Here is an 18,132-nt window from a genome sequence, read left to right as displayed (position 1 = left end):
GGGAAATACCCAACACGTTCTTTAAGGACATTTTGCAGGGAATTTGTTCCACGGCCCTGTTAAATGGAAACCTTTAAAAGCCTTTTAGGGCCATGTTTTATTTCCCCCTGTTCCCCTGAAGCCCAGGGAGGTCTAACAGAGGCTCTTGCTGTGTTTTGGGGCAGGTGCTTCATCATGGAGGACAGGGGGTACCTGGTGGCACATCCCACCCTCATCGACCCCAAGGGCCACGCTCCCGTGGAGCAGCAGCACATCACACACAAGGTCTGCCTGCCTCCCCTTGCCTCTTCCATGGCTCCCATTCCTCAGCTGCTGTTTGGGTCTCATTCCAAAGGCATCAAATCCTGCCTTTCCCCTTTAGGAGCCTCTGGTAGCAAATGACATCCTGAACCACCCCAACTTTGTGAAGAAAAACCTCTGCAACAGCTTCAGCGACAGGACCGTGCAGCGCTTCTACAAGTTCAACACCAGCTTGGTGGTGAGCCTGCTTTTCTGTCTGATTTTGCTTTTGGGTGTGCTTTGGTTGGGTTGGTTTCTTCTGGTGGAAACACAAGTTTGTGCCAGGCTCAGCAGCCAGGGCTGGGAGCCAGCCTTCCCTGGGGATTGGCCTCTGTTTGCCTGCTCCAGGCACAAACCAGGCTGTGAAACAGAGTTATGGATGGGAGCCCTGGCCAGGTGTGGCTGCTGTCTGCAGGGTCTCAGCCAGCATCAGGGCAAGAAGGGCAGTTTGCTGTCACTGGGTGAGGATTTTCCAGCTGTAGCTGGGATGTGTTGCTTTGGATCTGAGCTGACCTCTGACCCCAGCTCTGACCAGTGTCACATCCTCCTGTGAGGTCTTTAATAACTTATCTGTAAGCGTCCAGATAAATCCATTTATGGTGAGCATTCCCAGGATGTCATTTGTGAGTCCTGCACACTCTGTGCTCTCCATGGATCCTGTGTGAGCTTCCTCTTGTGAGGAGTCTGAACCAGGAGCTGTCATCCCTCACAGATCCATCCTGGCAAAGTCCCTCCACAATGATTTCAAAGCTGTTACACTGTGGGAGAAGATTTGAAAATATTTGCAAATCATGTCAGAATACATCAATTTTTGTCAGGTTGGCTTAAACATTTTCCCCACACTTGAAATGCCAAGTGGGATGTGTGGTATTGGGAAGGAAATTGTGTAGGATGGAGCAGAAACTTGTAAAAAGGCATCAGGAAGGAGTCTGCAGGAGCTGGGCAGTGCTGTGGTGGTTCTTTTTAAGGCTCAGGGAGTTTCCAGCACGTGGTGGTGGCTCCCATCAGAGCCCTGGGGAGGTCACTGGGGGCTGGCACAGTGGGGACAGGTCAGTGAGCACTGGGAAGGAGTGAAATGTCACCTCTGCTGCCACATCTCACCTTTACAAGCTAAGCCAATTCCATCTTCAGCAAAATCTTTTCACCCCAGAAGTATCTGGAAAGCAAAACTCACCCACCCCTTAATCAGCCTCTGTTTTGTGAGGGTGGCAAACCCATGAGGTTTGTGAGAGGAGCCACCACCACCTCCAGTAGCTGTGGCAGAATTCATGTCCCCACAGCTCTGTGGGATCCTTTGGGGAGGGAAGAGCCTTCAGCTGACACTGCCACCTTGTTTTTGCCCAGGGTGACCTGACCAACCTGGTGCATGGCAGCCACTGCTCCAAGTACAGGCTGACGAGGATCCCGGGCACCAACGCCTTCGTGGGCATCGTCAACGAGACCTGCGACTCGCTGGCCTTCTGTGCCTGCAGCATGGTGGACAGGCTGTGCCTCAACTGCCACAGGTGACTGGGACACCTGCCCTCTCCCCTCTCTGAGGTGTGGGAGCAAGAGTTCAGCAGTCAATGCACTGCAGAATCAGGGAGGAGAGTTGCTGTGCCTGTGCTGCTTGTGAGAGGTGCAGGGGCTTGGGGTGTCTCTGCCAGGTTGTCAGAGGGTTTAACCCAGGGGAGTTGGGGAGGTGATGATGGGAGACACTGAGAGATTCAGTGGCTCAAGAGCAGTTACCTGTGAGTGATCCCCTTTCTTCTGGCACAGAAATTCCCATGATTTTACATGGATTGAGGGTTTTTCATTGAGGGATCCAGGAGGTTTTGCCCACACCATCCTGAGGTGTTCATGGCACGGCCAGAAGGGATCCTTAAACCCAAATCTGAGGGACTGCCTGATTTTGGAATTCTAGGGGTGGGTCACCCTCAGTCCTGGTGCAGGACAGAACAATCCTTGGACAGCTTTTTCCATGGGAACTGCTGCTCCAGAGCTGCACACAGTGGGGTTAAAACCCCAGTGGTGTCTGATGGGTATTGCCATGTTCTCTGCACTGCAGGATGGAACAGAACGAGTGTGAGTGTCCCTGTGAGTGCCCACTGGAGGTGAACGAGTGCACTGGGAACCTGACCAATGCTGAGAGCAGGTGAGAGCCAGGACACTGCAGGACAAATTCCCTGTTTGTCCTGCTGACATCCAACAGGCAGAATTTTCAGTACACTTAAGCAGATGCAATAGGTAAAGATTATTTTAACTGCCTGTGCTTTGAGTGCTCTTGTGACACAGGGCTTTTCTTTGCTCCCCTGCAGGAATCCCAGCTGTGAGGTGCATCAGGAGCCAATGACTTTCACAGCCATTGATCCCAGCCTGCAGGATGCACTCCCACAGTGCATCAACACCCAGTGCAACCAGAGGACAGAGAGTGGGTAAGGAGACCTCCCCACCCCTGGAAATATTCTCTTGTGGAAATAACCCAATGCAAATAGCTCTAAAGAAAAAAAAATACAGGGGGAAAAAGCATGATGCCAGAATGAGATTCTGCTCCTGGCATTGAGGGCTCAGTTTTGCTTGTTATGAGCAGTCTCCAGGGACCTGAGATGGGTAAAACACACCATGCTCTGCCCAGACTGCCCAAATCCCTTCTGCCCAAAGGCTGCAGAGAAAGGCTGGAACTGCAGCCAGACTTGACCACACTGAGAAATGTCTTACTGGAGGAGTTACAAGTGGGATTCTCCTTTGCTCAGGCTGAGTGGTGCAGGAAAATACCAAAGCAGACAGGGTTGGAAAAAGGAATCCTGGAAGTGCAGCTTCCCTCTGTAACTATCCTTGTGGTTCTTGAGCACTTCCATGGGATTTTTTCTGGCTAAACTCACGTACTTGAGGGTTTACAGATGCTTTTGGCCTCCCTCTGTCTCATGGCTCTACACCAGACTGAGCTTTGCAAAGGAGAGGTGTTCAGCTGGAAATTAACTGTGTCTCACTTGGGTGTTCCTATGCAGGGATTGCTTTGGAGTGCTGGACTGTGAGTGGTGCATGGTGGACAGTGATGGGAAGACCCACCTGGACAAGTCCTACTGTGCCCCTCAGAAGGAATGCTTTGGTGGCATTGTGGGAGCCAAGAGTCCCTATGTGGATGACCTGGGAGCAATAGGTAACTCAAAACAGTAACTCTGCCTTTCTCAGCAGCTGCTGCCTCCAGCTTTTGTGTTCCAGAACATGCACATAATACTTACCTCTTAGCCCAGTGCTAAATCACCATAAAGAGTGGGAAGTGGTTTTCTGTTATCCTCCCAGTTCTTTTCTGGTTTGGGTAGTTTTCTATATATTTTATGGCACATAAAAATAAAAACAAATCAGGATTTTTGGTTTGGCATTGCTCCCTCCCAGTAAAATACTGCTGCTGATCAGCAAGATCAGATACTGAGACATTAAAGGCAGCAAAGACATGGTGAATATCACTTCTTGGAAAATCCTGATGTGGAGCTGAGTGTAACTCAGCATTCCTGTCTTTAAGACAGGAATTCCTATCTTTAAGATGCACTCTCTATGAATTCCTTTTCTTATTCCAAATGAGCAGAGTCAAGCACCCAGAAATCCTTGCACAGCTTCTCCATGTTCCTTATTGCTGGTTTAACCCTTCCTGCACCAATTTCCTATTCCAAGTGAGCACAGTCAAACACCCAGAAATCCTTGCAGGGCTTCTCTGAGTTCCTTCTCCTATTCCAAGTGAGCACAGACAAACACCAAGAAGTCCCTGAAGAGTTTCTCCATGTTCCATATTGCTGATTTAACCCTTCCTGCACCAAATTCCTTCTCCTGTTCCAAGTGAGCACAGACAAACACCCAGAAATCCCCGCAGAGTTTCTCCATGTTCCGTGTTGTCAGTTTAACCCTTCCTGCAGATCATTTACAATGTCCTTCTCCCTCTGCTTTGTCCCTTTTGCTTTAGGAGATGAGGTGATCACCCTGAACATGATCAAGAGTGCCCCCGTGGGCCCCGTGGCTGGAGGCATCATGGGCTGCATCATGGTGCTGGTGCTGGCCGTGTACGCGTACCGGCACCAGATCCACCGGCGCAGCCACCAGCACATGTCCCCTCTGGCAGCACAGGGTGAGCTCAGCAGGGGGAACAAGCCCAGCAGCACAGCAGAACCCAAGGGAAGCAGTCCCAAAGCTCTCCCCCTGGATTGTTGTTGCAGTGTTTCCCTGGTTTTAGTGGCTGTGTCTTGCTGCCCTCTCCTGGGTACAGGCAGAGCTGCTGCTGCTGCTCTCCAAGGAGCCTGCCCAGACCCAAAGGCAGATAAGCTGAGCTTTGCCAGAGCTCAGACACTAATCCCAGCTTTCTGCAGCTCAGCCCAGCAGATCCCTCACGTGTTTATTTTGTGCAGCTGCTGGGAGTGGCACACTTTTCACCCCATTTTGTCTTGGGTTTGGTATGTGTCTTTTTTCACTTGTGTTTCCTGGTTCTGGTCTATGTGATGTTCATGGAGTGTCAGTGCACAGAGAGATGAAACCACTGAAATCTGAGAGGCAAAATTGTGCTGGGAGAAGGGATACTGGTTCAAAGATAAAGATCCAGAGGTGAGAACACCTCCCTGGAAGTGTTCCAAGCCAGGCTGGACAGAGCTTGGAGCAGCCTGGGATAGTGGGAGGTGTCCCTGCCTGTGGCAAGGGGTGCAACAAGATGGGCCTTTAAGGCCCTTTCCAACCCAAACCATTCTGGGAATTTAAGTGTGATAAGAGCTAATTACCTCTATATTTGATCATCCCCCAGCTCTGTTGTAAATCAGTTCCTTCAGAATTTTAAAGTCAGTCCCCTTCAGGGGGAGGTGGGATGAGTCATTTTCCTGCTATCCCAGCCCCATCCATGTGGAAAGAGGAGCACCCCCAGCTCAGACCAGTAACACAAAGTGCTTCCACTCTTGTTACTGGGTGGCAGCTGGCAGTAAGATGATGCAGAACTTTCCTCTCAACAGTTGTATTTTCTGTTTGTAACTCTGTGTAGAAATGTCAGTACGAATGTCCAACCTGGAGAACGACAGGGACGAGAGGGATGATGACAGCCATGAAGACAGAGGAATCAGTAAGTACCAAAAAAACTGGAAAAACTGTGAGATTAAATCAGCCCATTGTTTTTAACACCCTGGATTTGAATATGTGAGGAAGCCCTGTGCTGATCAGCAGTGGAAAATGACAGAGCAGTGTTTTCATTCAAACATCCTTTAGTCTCATGCTGAAAAATGACATTTTTCATTTTTAAAAGATAATTCTCCATTAGGAGTGGAGTTTTGTCCCTTACAACTTCTTGTCATGAGTACTTCCAGAAACAGCTCTGATCAGCTTAAAAATTGCCACTGTGACAGCACAGGATATGGAAAACTCTTCCTCTCTTTTGGCCTTAGAAAGCAGAAGCCAGGTCTGGCAAGTATGGTCAGCAAACATGGCAGTAAATCTCTTTTGCATTGATTTGGGGTGTCTGCAGTTCTTTGGTATCTAATAAAAATAAATAAAAATGGCACTTTGCATGATCCTGTGAGCTGGTGCACCCAAACTCCAGGGGACCTCCAGTGTCAGGCTGGATCCCTGGCTCTGGGCCCTCATTAAAACAATACTCAAGATTTGAAGCTGTGTTAACACACAAAGATGGAAAAATAAGCAGATGATGGCTTGGATGTCCTTCAGTGGGAGGCAGCTGCCGTTGCTGCCGTGGATCCTCACACTGGCACGGCCCAGGTGAGGGCTGTGGCAGGATGTGCCTGTCCCCATGGAAGGCCCAGCTGTGTGTGGGGAGCAGTGGGGTGTGGGGCTGTTCCTGCTGTGTGTGACTCTGTGTCTGTGGCAGTCAGCAACACGCGCTTCATCGCGGCCGTGATCGAGCGCCACGCGCACAGCCCCGAGCGCCGGCGCCGCTACTGGGGCCGCTCGGGCACCGAGAGCGACCACGGTGAGTGCGGGGCTGCTGCCTCTCTGGGCTGGGGGTCATCTACCTTCCTGAGCCCCTGGGCTGGGTCATTCACCTTCCTGAGCCCCTGGGCTGGGTCATTCACCTTCCTGAGCCCCTGGGCTGGGGGTCATCTACCTTCCTGTGCCCCTGGGCTGGGGGTCATTTTCCTTCAGGAGTCCTGGTCCTTGTTCCCTTTGGCATTGGGGGGATCATCTTCCTTCCTGAGCCTCTTTGGGCTCCCTCTGGGGCTGGGGGCTCATTTTCCTTCAGGACGAGTCCTGGGCTTTGTTCCCTTTGGGAATTAGGGGCTTATGTTCCCTCAAGAGTGAGTCATGGGCTTTGCTCCCTGTGGGAACTGGAGTCTCATTTATCCTTGCAGATAAACCAGCCAGAACCAAAGGCAGACCTTGCTCCTTCTTGCTTTGCTGTTGGACAGTTCTGACTTGGTTTGTTTGAGGGGAGCTCTGCTACCTGGGACAGGGACAGGACCCAGAGAATGGCTGGAGATCAGGAAAAGTTCTTCCCCCTGAGGAACTGGAGTGGCAGGACAAGGGAGATGGCTTCACACTGAAAGGGAGTAGGATTAGATTAGAGTTAGGAAGGAATTGTTCCTTGGCAGGATGAGCAGGCCCTGGCAGCTGTGGCTGCCCCTGGATCCCTGGCAGTGCCCAAGGGCAGGTTGGATGGGGTTTGGAGCACCCTGGGAGAGGGGAAGGTGTCCCTGCCATGGCAGAGGTGGGATGGGATCATCTTTAATGTCCCTTCCAACCCAAACCATTCTGGGGTTCTGTGATCTTCAGCACCTTTAAGCAAATGCTGGGCACCATTAGGCTCAGGGGGTTGGGATGTGTCTCCCCTGCCCTGAGACTAAATCTCCTTAAATCTGGAAAGCTGCTAGAAGGGTGTAATGCTGTTGACTCATGAGGAGGCTTAATTTATTAGGAAATGAAGAGGAGGAGGGCTAGACAAGGCAGTCTGCAAGCTGTCAGCTCTGCAAGGCTGGGACCTTCCAGCAGACCTGGCCCAGCACTGAGGCTCTGGTTGCACTAATGGAATTGGGACAGGAAACCCAAAGGCCAAAGCCTTGGAACGTGGATGAACAGATGTCTCCTAGACAATCTTGCTCTAGGAGGAATTACCCTGGATTTGGGGTGAGATTACCTGTGCTGAGGCAGATTTGCCAGATTAATGCTCCCTTTGCTCCTTTTCTTGCAGTCCCAGCAAATCCTCCCCATCCTTTAGTCATCCTGGGTTAGCAGGGGAGCTGTCTACCTCCATCTGGAATGTGCCCTGCTATTTTTAGTTTCTGTAATTCCATCTTCTTCAAAGGGCTGCCCAGGCTCCTTCCCCAGTTCCTCCATGCCAGCTCCAAGCCATGACTCAGAGCATGGGAAATGGGAGCCATGCAGCTTTGGGGACTCAGCTGCTATTTTTACCCTTTTAGGTGTCTCCAGCTGAAAACCTGACCAAGATGCTCAGGAGCAGCAATGCTTCCTTAGCCTTTAGCCCTTGTTTTTTGAGAAGGATTTATTGCCAGTTAAAGCAAGATCTTTTTCCTTTTAAATTTCATTTGGTTTTGCATTTGTAAACGCTGAGGGGGAGTTGTTTGCCCTGCAGCCTGGTCTGAGTGGGAACAGCTGGTTTGGATAAATCTGGGTGATATTTTAACAGATTTTTTGGGGGTGGTATCTTTATGTTTTGGTTTGAAATCTGTGCCAGCAATTCTGTTGTTCCAAACTGTTGAACACGTGGGTGCTGTTACTGTTTGGGATGGCACAAGCCACAGGTCTCCAAAGCTTTGAAACAAAGGTGATGGCAGGGAAAGGGATCCAGTATGGACTTAGAGGAGAGGATGAGTTTGTTGGGTTTTTGTTCTGTTAATTAAGATAATTGTTTTATTCCCTCTCTAAGCACTCTGTGATTCCATGAAGGTGCCCAGCCAGCCCTTGGAATCTTGAGTGGCAGGGAAAAGGATCTGTTATAGGCTTAGAGGAGAGAATGAGTTTCTTGGAGTTTGTTCTGTTGATTAAGGCAATTGTTTTACACCCTCTCTAAGTAGTCTGTGATTCCAGGAAGGTGCCCAGCCAGCCCTGGAAATTCTGAGTGGCAGGGGAAGGGATCCATTATAGACTTAGAGGAGAGGATGAGTTTGTTGGGGTTAGTTCTAGTACAAAACCAGATTTGCACCCTCTCTAAGCACCCTGTGTGGATTCCAGAGGGGTGCCCAGCCAGCCCGGGGAGCTGTGAGCATGCAGCCTTTCTGCTCCTCACTGCTGCTGTGTATTGCCAGGCTACAGCACCATGAGCCCTCAGGAGGACAGCGAGAACCCCCCCTGCAATAACGACCCCCTCTCGGCCGGGGTGGACGTGGGGACCCACGAGGAGGAGCTGGAGCTGGACACGCCCCCGCAGACGGCGGCGCTGCTGAGCCACAAATTCCAGCACTACCGGCTGCACCACCCCGCCCTGCCGCACAGCCACCACCTGCAGGCGGCTGTCACCGTGCACAGCGTGGATGCTGAGTGCTGAGGCGGCGCGGCCACCGCCGGGCTGGGACAGGGGACAGCACGGCCACCGCCGGGCTGGGACTGGGGACAGCACGGCCACCTGCAGGCTGGGACAGGGGACAGCACAGCCATCACCTGCAGGCTGGGACTGGGGACAGCACAGCCACCTCCTGCAGGCTGGGACTGGGGACAGCACGGCCACCGCCGGGCTGGGACTGGGAACAGCACAGCCACCTCCTGCAGGCTGGGACTGGGGACAGCACAGCCATCACCTGGCTGGGACACTGGGGACAGCACGGCCACCTGCAGGCTGGGACTGGGGACAGCACGGCCACCTCCTGCAGGCTGGGACAGGGGACAGCACGGCCACCGCCGGGCTGGGACAGGGGACAGCATGGCCATCACCTGCAGGCTGGGACAGGGGACAGCACAGCCACCGCCTGGCTGGGACTGGGGACAGCATGGCCATCACCTGCAGGCTGGGACAGGGGACAGCACAGCCACCGCCTGGCTGGGACTGGGGACAGCACAGCCACCTGCAGGCTGGGACTGGGGACAGCACAGCCATCACCTGGCTGGGACTGGGGACAGCACGGCCACCTGCAGGCTGGGACTGGGGACAGCACAGCCATCACCTGGCTGGGACACTGGGGACAGCACAGCCACCACCTGCAGGCTGGGACAGCCACCTCCTGCAGGCTGGGACAGTGGGGACACCACAGTCACCTCCTGGCTGTGACAGTGGGGACAGCACGGCCACCACTAGCAGGCTGTGGCACTGTGCACTGAGGACACCACAGATGCCACTCCAGAGCCACGGGGGCTGTGCTGCTCCCCAGGGACAGCCTCACAGGCTTCCCCACCAAACTGAGGCATCAGAACTTTGCATTTTTACAAGTGTAAGGTTGGCTCTGGCCTGGAAACGTGCTTGATGAATGGACCTGCCAAAACATGGAGACAGATGGAGCAGGAGGCACGTTAGACCTCCAGGAACAGGGATGGGAGTTTATCCAGCAGCTGGAGTTTGTTGTGCTGAGCCAAGAGCAGAGAGAGAGCTTAAAGAGCCAGAGATGATTTGGTTTCCTTAACTGGAAGAGCAGGAATCTGCAGCTGGAGAGCCCAGAAGTGGCAGGCAGGGCAGGGGAGGCTGCTGCCTTCTCTGCAGGTGGAGAGATCCCTGCGCCCACATGTGCGGGACCTGGGACAATGCATCTCAAGATTTTTAAGTAAAGGATTATTTTTCTACTATTTATTGAACTTGAAACTTTGGGGGGAGGGAGGGGAGAAAACCTATTTGGGATTCTCAACGAGTACCACGTGCATTCTGTGCTGGGGAAGGGACTCTTCCCAGGAAAACAGCTGTTCTTAGGAGCTGACCTTCATCATGCCCCACTCTGCAAAGGGAAAATGAAGAAGCCCTCTCTGCCTCCGTGTTTACATTGGGATTGCTTTCTTTTCCACACTTGCTTCCTGTAAATATTACAGCCTGATTTCTATTCCAGTATTGTCTTCCTATTTGCAGAGGAGAAATCTTGTACTCTCTTACTAAAATTTGGAGAATTCTGCCCAGAAACTTCTCCATCTCTTCGCTCATCCTTAAAGGATTCCTGTGTGGAAGTAATAAAGAATTTCTTTAGCATTAGTTGCCAGATAATCCCAGATGGAATCTGTGCCATTCTTCTGTTTCCTTAGACCACAAGTAGGGATAAACCAGTGTTTTGTAAAACTTGGGTTACTGTGGAAGAAACCTTGAAACCATAATGAGAAGCTGCTGCTGTTTGTCTGGAATTTTAACCTTGCTTGGTAATTCAAACAAAGATTAATCAATGTCTGCAACACAGGGCATCATAATTATCAATTAGTTTTCAATCACAGTGTTGTATTTTAGATTCACATTTTGTGATTACAATGATATCAAGCTGTTCTTGCACTGTGCATATGATAAACATTCATTTATATGTAGGGTTTTTTTAAAAAATCACTTGTTTTAATTAATATGGTACTTAATACTGTATTATGTAAAAAAATTGGTTCTTAAACAGTACAGTAAAATAACTATGTGTGATACCAGGATACCCCTTTATACTATGTATAAATTTAAAATCTCTAGTGAAATAAACTGTATATAAGTATAGATTGTGGAGAAGTGGCTGCACTGAAATAATTCTGCCTCATTTTCCTTCTCAGGCTGAACAGGACTGAAATTTCTCTCCAGTTCCTCCAGGTTTATCAACAACCTTGAGAATATAAATGACAGCATTGATGGAAGTTCTAAAGCCTTTTTTTAGCTGCTTGGTCATTATTTGGGAAAGGACCATTTCTGGAAGTGGTCAGCCACTGCTTAGAGTCACCAAAGCAAATAATGGAAGGGTTTTATTTTCCTGATCCTCTCCTGAAACCTCAGTGGCTCTGGATTTGCTGTTGTGTTGTGTTTGTGCAGGATTTGGTGGAGGCTTTTTGCTGAGCAGGCAGTGCAGAATCCCCTGAGCCTCTGCTTTGTGCTCTCAGAGCTCTGCAGCTGATGCCCTGGCCATCAACCAGGCTGGGATTCATTTCCAGTTTGGAATCCAAAGTCATGCTGGTGCTTGGATACCGTGGGCCAAAGCATTTTTGATAAAATGTATCAGAAATGCCATTAATAGCCAGGTACATTGGAAAAAATCATGGTGTTCATTACTTGCACTCTAATATTACTTCAGGAGAGGTTTTTTGGTGGTTCCTCATTGTCCCTGCCAGCAGAAGGTGCTTGCAGGGTTCTCTTGCAGCTCTGTCAGGAACACAGGAGCTTCCAGAACCTCTTGGAAGTCCAACAAAAAAACCCCTTTTGCTTTTGCCTTAAAAGCTTTTCAAGAGTTTCTCCTCTGCTGCTTCATCTCTTTTCTTCTGGGACACAGGAATTGTTCTTGCTTTCAGGGGTCTGCACAGCCCTGCTTAACCTGAAGTGATGGGATGAGCCAGAGCTCCTGCTGGTAAAAAGTAATTTCAGGGAAAACTCTGATTTCCAGCTTCCAGTGCTGACACTGACCTTGTCCCAGCAGGAATAAATGGGATGCTGGGAAAGATAGCACTGCTGATAATGGATGTGATTGGGGTTTATATGGAGCTGCATGAGAGCTCTTCATTTTTATTGCCTGAGTTTCCATGGCCTTCCCTCCCCAGCATTATTTTACTGTGTTGACTGAGGAGCAAGATCATAAAAGGAGCAGTTAAACCCTGGATCCTCCTTCCCTAGAACTGATAAGACTTTATGGCCATTAATTTTCCACTTATTTTATATTCCCAACATAGTTGTGTTAATTTCCTGTAGGTTTTCTTTCATTCTCCCAACAAAAAAGTGTTCCTTTTAAAATGGAAAGTGAGCATTGCCTTTAGTTTGTGTTCATGAATGTAAAATTGACTCAATGCTTGGGGTATTTGAGATCTGCCAAGTGTATGGATTTTCCTATATCCAAGGAACTGTGGAGAAGCATTTCTATGGGCAGAACATATTGATTGAAAATGCATTAAGATTTTTTTTTATTTATTTATGCTATTGCCTGGCTAAGAAGTGTGATTTGCAAAGCCTGGTATAATTTACCCCTGAACATTTTATAAGGCCACTGAAGCCATGAAATATTATCTTTATCCTTGCCCTTGGCAAGGGCAGGGAAGGGAGGATGGATGGGAATTCAGGAGATGTTCACATGCAGCAGGACTTGTGACTATAACTGGGCAAAGGGAGATCTCTCAAAGGCTTTATTCTGTCAAGTGACCCAGAAATGGGCAGGAGGACAGAAAGTGGATTTGTCAGAGGAGAAACTATGGGAGTAAGCTGGCAGCAAATATGGAAAAGGAGAAAAAACTAGGATGCAAAAGTCCTGGATCTGAGAGAGTGCAGGTAATCCAAAAGGCTCTTGGCGAGTTCCAAGATGAATTTGCAGCGTTCCCAGCTCTTGGCTGCCCCTTTCAGTTTGTAAAAGAGATTCCCAGCTATGGCTGGGATTTTCAAAGGAGCCTGCACTGGGCTGTCAGTGATGTTTGGAATATTAATTCCTGCAGCAGTTAACTCAGGAACCATTGGATTGTTTTGCTGTACAAACCTCCCCCCTCTGCCAGGGAGCCTCAGTGGGGAGAAGGAACATCAGTGCCATGGGATATTTCATATTCCTGCCTGGCAGCCAGGGGCTGATGAGAGGTGATGATTTTGTGCTTTGTGCTCTGAGCTGAGCACAGAAGGACCTTGGCCCAGAAGGGCTGGTGTTCCTGGAGCCAAGGCTGCAGTGGAATTTGGACACTGCAGCCCAAGAGTGAAGTTCTCCAAGCCCTGCCTCGTTAGTGAGGTGCCAGACAGGGCTGGGGTGAGTGCCAGCCCTTGCTCAGAGGCACTGCTGGTTCCTCCTGGGGAGAAGATCCATGGGATTGCTGATATCCCTTTGGAACAGCCACACTGGGAGCAAGAGTGGGAATGGGATGGCAGAGCCAGAACGTGTCTTGGATCTGGGGGTTTTCTTCAGCTCAGAGTGGCCTCTTCTCAATCCTGTGGAAAAAGTGATCCCTGGGTTGTTTCCATGCCATGGGAAGGAGCAGTCCTGGTTTGCTGGAGGTTTTTGGAGCTGGCACTGGAAAATCCACCAGTTCAGCACTGCCTGAGCAAGTGCCCTGTGCTGGGATTGCCTCTCCTGGGACAAGAGCAGTGCCAGCAGCAAAGGGAACCTGCTGGCACAGGGCAGAAGGAATCCTTCCACCCAGCCTCACCTGGCTCTGGGACAGCTCCATGGATAAAGGGAACAGCCTCCAAACTGCCAAGTCAGCACTTCTCACTTTGCAGGAAGGTCCTGACAAAACTGGTGCTCTTTCCTTAAATCCAGCTGAACCATCAGACTGCCAAGGATTTCCAGTTTGGAAATGGATTTTTCCAATTTTAAATCTCTTCCATTGCACTGAAGTAATGCAATTGGGCTGGCAGCAGCAACAGGAACCTGGGAATGCAGTCAGAGAGTTTTTAATTTCCTTCCTTGCACTTCTCCAGCATTCTGACACTTCCACAGAATTGCTCCCAATATCCATTCTCTTGGCATAATTCATGCAAATCACATGCAGGATTAAAGGCTGAGTAATTAACATGATCTAATTGCTGCTAAATAATAACAACAACCTCCTTAATAATGGGTTTATTTCTGTTGCAGCTGGACTAAGGAAATCTCCATAAACAAGGCAAAAACCTCAGCCAGGGAACCTGGAAAAAAACAGGAAGGGAGTGGATTTTTTTCACTCTGAACATGGAGGAATCAGGCACAGCACGTTGGGTGACAGTTCCTATGGAAACCTTTTATAACTGAACAGCAGAACATTTGAAAGCATCACAAATTTTTTGGGAATGTTCCTCTTGCATTGCCTCCTTCAGGCCAGTTTTCCATATTGAACAAGTTTTTTTTCCATGTGTGACAAGTTTTTAAGGACAAAATATTGTGTGGGGGTGCTGGAAATTCCAGGCTCTGCTGGCAGAGAGAAATCATGGACTGGTTTATCTTCTCCAAACAAATTTCTGGTCCCATGCCTGCTCCCTCCCAGTCCATCCCTCAGTTAATTTCCTCTAGGTTTATAATTAGCCAGACCCAAGGAGCAGGAATGGAGATGTATGGATTTACCCTATAGAATGCTTTCACCCCCAGCATTATGATTTCCCTGTTTTTTGGTGGTAAATGATTTTGTAATTGTCACTATCAGTTTGCAGGTAATTGGAAATTGGTGCTTTTTAGGCAATTTGAGACTGAATTATTTGGAATTCCCATTTGCAGCACATTCATGGGCTGGCCAATAAAAACACTCCTGGTAGGAATGTGGGGCTGGACCTGTTTTTGCCAGGAATCCAAGGAACATTTGGATGTTTTTTAATACTAAAATTGCCAAAAATGGACTTGGTGCCAATAACTAATGACTAAATTTGAAGCTGAATGAGGAAAAATAAAGCCTGTGTGGGAAGAATGGGGATTTAAAGCAGGGAGGGCATTGATTCAGGAGAAAATGTTGCAGAGGTTCCCCTATGATTATCTGAGCCATTTATGGAGAATTATATTTGTTTCATCTCATTTTCCCTTGTTCTCTGTTATTATTCAAGAACTTGGCTTTGCTTTGTAGTGTTTATTTTAATGTTTATTCTTTTTTTTTTTTTTTTTTTTTGCTGCTTTTAAACACAACCACAGAGGTCTGCTAATGATGCATGGGGCAACAAAGGTTTGAAATTCTGCTGCAGAGACCACAGGTCCCAAAATAGCCCATTACAGCAGAGCCCAGTCATGATTTCCTTGCAGGAGTTACTCACTTTATAAATTACAGCTCTGAACTCTCCCACCTTTTTACTATTTATTTGCAGGCCACTGAGTTAAAGAGTGGAAGCAAGGAGAAGCTTCCCAGAGTTAGGAGCAGCAAATTCACAGCCAGCAGCTTCCACTTCAGATGTTTGGCAGGCATGTGAACAAATGAAACAAAAACAAATGTTTTTGTGCCTGGATGGAAGAATTGCAGTAAAGAAACATCCCAAGTTTGGGCATGTCGTGGAATGGTGCACTGAGAATGCCAAAATTATTGGAATTTGTAGGGGAAGAAAAGGATAAGGGAATTTCTTTTGGCACCTCTGGTGTATTTTGGATGCAGGGTGTGTTGTGAGGTGAGCTGGGTGATCATCACCAAAATAATTATTGGTGTTGAAAATGAAATCTGCATCTCTGGGATTCCAAATCTCAGTGTCTTAATGCAACAGAGGTTGCAGCTGGAGCAGGAGCAGTGGGAACAGCAGGGACCAAAGGGAATGTTTGTGCTGCTGCCATGAAATGTTGGTGGTATCCCATCATTTTTATGGAATATGCAGCAGCTGATGGCTTCCATGTCCCCCTGCAGAAAACATTTAATTGTTTAATTTCTCTTTCATTAAGCCATCACTTACCTAAAGGTACATTCCCAGTACCTCAAACAGCTGGGAATATCAGGTGAGTCTTGTATGCAACAGGTGTCCTCAGTCTTGGCTTTCACTTTATGTGCACAGATCTGAATTTGTTTGTACTTTTGGATGTAGAATCCCAGAAAATCCCAAAATCCTGGACTGGTTTGGGTTGGGAGGGACCTTAAATCCCATTTAATTCCACTCCTGCCATGGGCAGGGACAGTTTCCACCAGCCCAACCTGGAGAGTTAATGCCTGACTGCACCTGTAATTGCAAAAGAATGGTTGGAATTACAATTCTAATTCACAGTCATTCCATAGATTTATAAAATATATATGGCAGGTATGAATTCAAAGCTGCAGAAGCACAGGGAAATTAATCTTTATCTTTTTAGGAGAGCCACAAATGCAACTGCTGGGGTTGGGTACACTGCACTTAATTAGCAAGGAATTTCATGAACTAAATTAAATTATTACAAGGTGCTTTATCAGTGTGACAGCATCAGGGCAGCAGCACAATTGAAGTTACACTGGATTATTCTATTTTTTAATAATGCTTTTTGCTTCTGCAGCAATATTTCAACCACATGAAATTGTTTCAGGAAATGAGAAACTGCTCAGATCAAAGAAACATGGAAGGGTTTGGTTTGGAAGCTCCAGAAAAGGAGTCAAAGTCATAAAAATATTTTATGGAATATAATGATCAACAGGAGGAAATTTCTGAAGGAAATACCTGCATGTCTTGGCTCAGCAAGAACAGGTTTTGGGGGTTTTTTTGGGAGGCTGAAATCACCTGGACATGAACACTGGGAGGAAAAGATGAATACTCTGACCTGCAAGAAAAAAAAATTTAAATATCTATCCCTAACCAAGAAAAGAATGTATATTTCTCTGATATTTTATATTTTCTCTGAATATATTCCTATTTTCTAGAGTTTCTCTGGAACTATTTACTGCAGGCATTTTATTTGTGCCATTAATATCAAACTATTAATTTCTGAATTCTTTCAATTTGGATGACTTTCATTCAGGGACACCTTCAGCCCATCAAAAAAAGACCAAAAAAAAGGCAAATTTTGAGTTGGTAATTGCTGTGGGTAGAATTAATGAGCACTGGTTAGAGGTGAAGCAGTGTCCACCTTCCAACTGGAAAATTAATGGTAAAATTAATTACTCTGCTTGAATTCCTTCATTAGCATCACTAAATTTTATGATGTTTGAGCAGGTCCATAATTTCTGCTGTAATAACTTGATCTGGTGATAATTTTTGAGGAGATATTACATGTTTCAATATTCTAGGAGAAAAGTGTTCCTTTTTCATGATCCCAGAATTATTTACACCCCATAATTTATGAACCCTTCACATCTCTCATTTCCAATGATTTTATTTATTAAAAATAATTCAAATATTGAAAAAGAAGGAGCATTTTGAGGGAAAAATAGGGAAAAGGAAGCCCTTGAACAGCAGCTTGCCCACTGTCAATTTTTAAATAATAAACCAATAATCCCTTTGATTACTGTAGTTTTAAAATAAATTTTAGAAGTCATGAAAGTCCAAGATACTTTGTATTCTTAACTTGTTTTGGTTTGGGCTAAAGCAATTGTTAAATTTATTTGGTAGAGTTTTTTAATCTGTAACTGATAATTAAAATGGCACCTTGAATTTAGCTAAGAATTATCCATCAGAATTAGATTTTCTTGATAAGAATTGTCTCATACACCCAATTTAATTCCAAATATTCTTTCAGTTTCCTTTTTAAGACTCTTTATGTTTCAGGACTGGATTCTCTTTTGCCTGTCCTTTGTGGTTGGCCTCGTGTCTAAAAATGGCTACAAATATTTCAATTATTCTTCACTCATTTATAGCAATGATGACAACGTTCAGAGCTAAATTTACTGTGTTGTAAATGACATTGCAAGGAACTATGCTAGAGGAAAAATGGAATTTTCTTTAATTTATTTTTTTAAGTGGGTGCTGACTGAGTGAAATGGTTTTTTATGGAAGAGATTTCATGAAAAGGGAGATTTATTTTATAGTGATTCCATGGAATATTGTGATTCTGTTGTGATGCTGGGCTGCTTTGTGCCTGTCCCCTGTGTCACCCAGGTGCTGTTTTCCCCATTTTCATGGATTTTAATTAGTTTGCCACATTCCTGATGAGGAATAAAATTGGGATAAGATCTCTGGGCCACTGTGCCTGCTGATCTCCAGTGGAGTTCTTGGGTTCACCTGGGTTATAGGTTGGACTTGATCATCTCAGAGGTCTTTTCCAGCCAGATTTCTTCTGTGGGATCTGTTTATTTTGCTGCTGTTTTGTATTTCAGTGTCTCCAGGTGGATCTGGAGCCAGGGAAAGTGGCAGTGATGGGGATTTTTAATGATTCCTGCAGGGTGAGGAACAGGGACCATCAGGATGGATCCTGGAGCGATTCCCCTCACAAGAGAGTCCCAGCTCTCCTTCAGAACACTCAAATCCTTCCCAAAATGTTCCAGGCC

The 18,132-nt window shown here is 47.3% G+C and overlaps 1 protein-coding gene and 1 long non-coding RNA gene across 2 annotated transcripts in view; one reads left to right on the top strand and one right to left on the bottom strand.

Moving 5' to 3' along the window:
* CACHD1 (cache domain containing 1) overlaps positions 1 to 8,740 on the top strand; it is a gene marked incomplete at its 3' end in the record, with an annotated part of 86,885 nt that extends 78,145 nt beyond the window's left edge. The window contains exons 18-27 of the mRNA XM_079314444.1: positions 165 to 264; positions 362 to 478; positions 1,624 to 1,784; positions 2,327 to 2,413; positions 2,577 to 2,693; positions 3,267 to 3,418; positions 4,217 to 4,378; positions 5,273 to 5,350; positions 6,110 to 6,211; positions 8,502 to 8,740. Coding sequence (XP_079170570.1) covers positions 165 to 264; positions 362 to 478; positions 1,624 to 1,784; positions 2,327 to 2,413; positions 2,577 to 2,693; positions 3,267 to 3,418; positions 4,217 to 4,378; positions 5,273 to 5,350; positions 6,110 to 6,211; positions 8,502 to 8,740 — 1,315 coding nt within the window. The remainder of the gene's footprint in view (positions 1 to 164; positions 265 to 361; positions 479 to 1,623; positions 1,785 to 2,326; positions 2,414 to 2,576; positions 2,694 to 3,266; positions 3,419 to 4,216; positions 4,379 to 5,272; positions 5,351 to 6,109; positions 6,212 to 8,501) is intronic.
* A 95-nt stretch (positions 8,741 to 8,835) lies between these two features.
* On the bottom strand, positions 8,836 to 10,972 carry LOC306806077. The gene is made up of 3 exons (XR_013775381.1): positions 9,482 to 10,972; positions 8,921 to 8,955; positions 8,836 to 8,888 (listed from the first exon to the last, which is right to left on the bottom strand). It is a non-coding gene; the product is annotated as an uncharacterized lncRNA (long non-coding RNA).
* Between the last annotated feature and the right edge of the window lie 7,160 nt (positions 10,973 to 18,132).

The sequence above is a fragment of the Erithacus rubecula genome (genome assembly GCF_903797595.1).
Source record: "Erithacus rubecula genome assembly, chromosome: 10".
Taxonomy (NCBI): domain Eukaryota; kingdom Metazoa; phylum Chordata; class Aves; order Passeriformes; family Muscicapidae; genus Erithacus; species Erithacus rubecula.
This window is presented reverse-complemented; position numbering and strand designations above follow the sequence as displayed.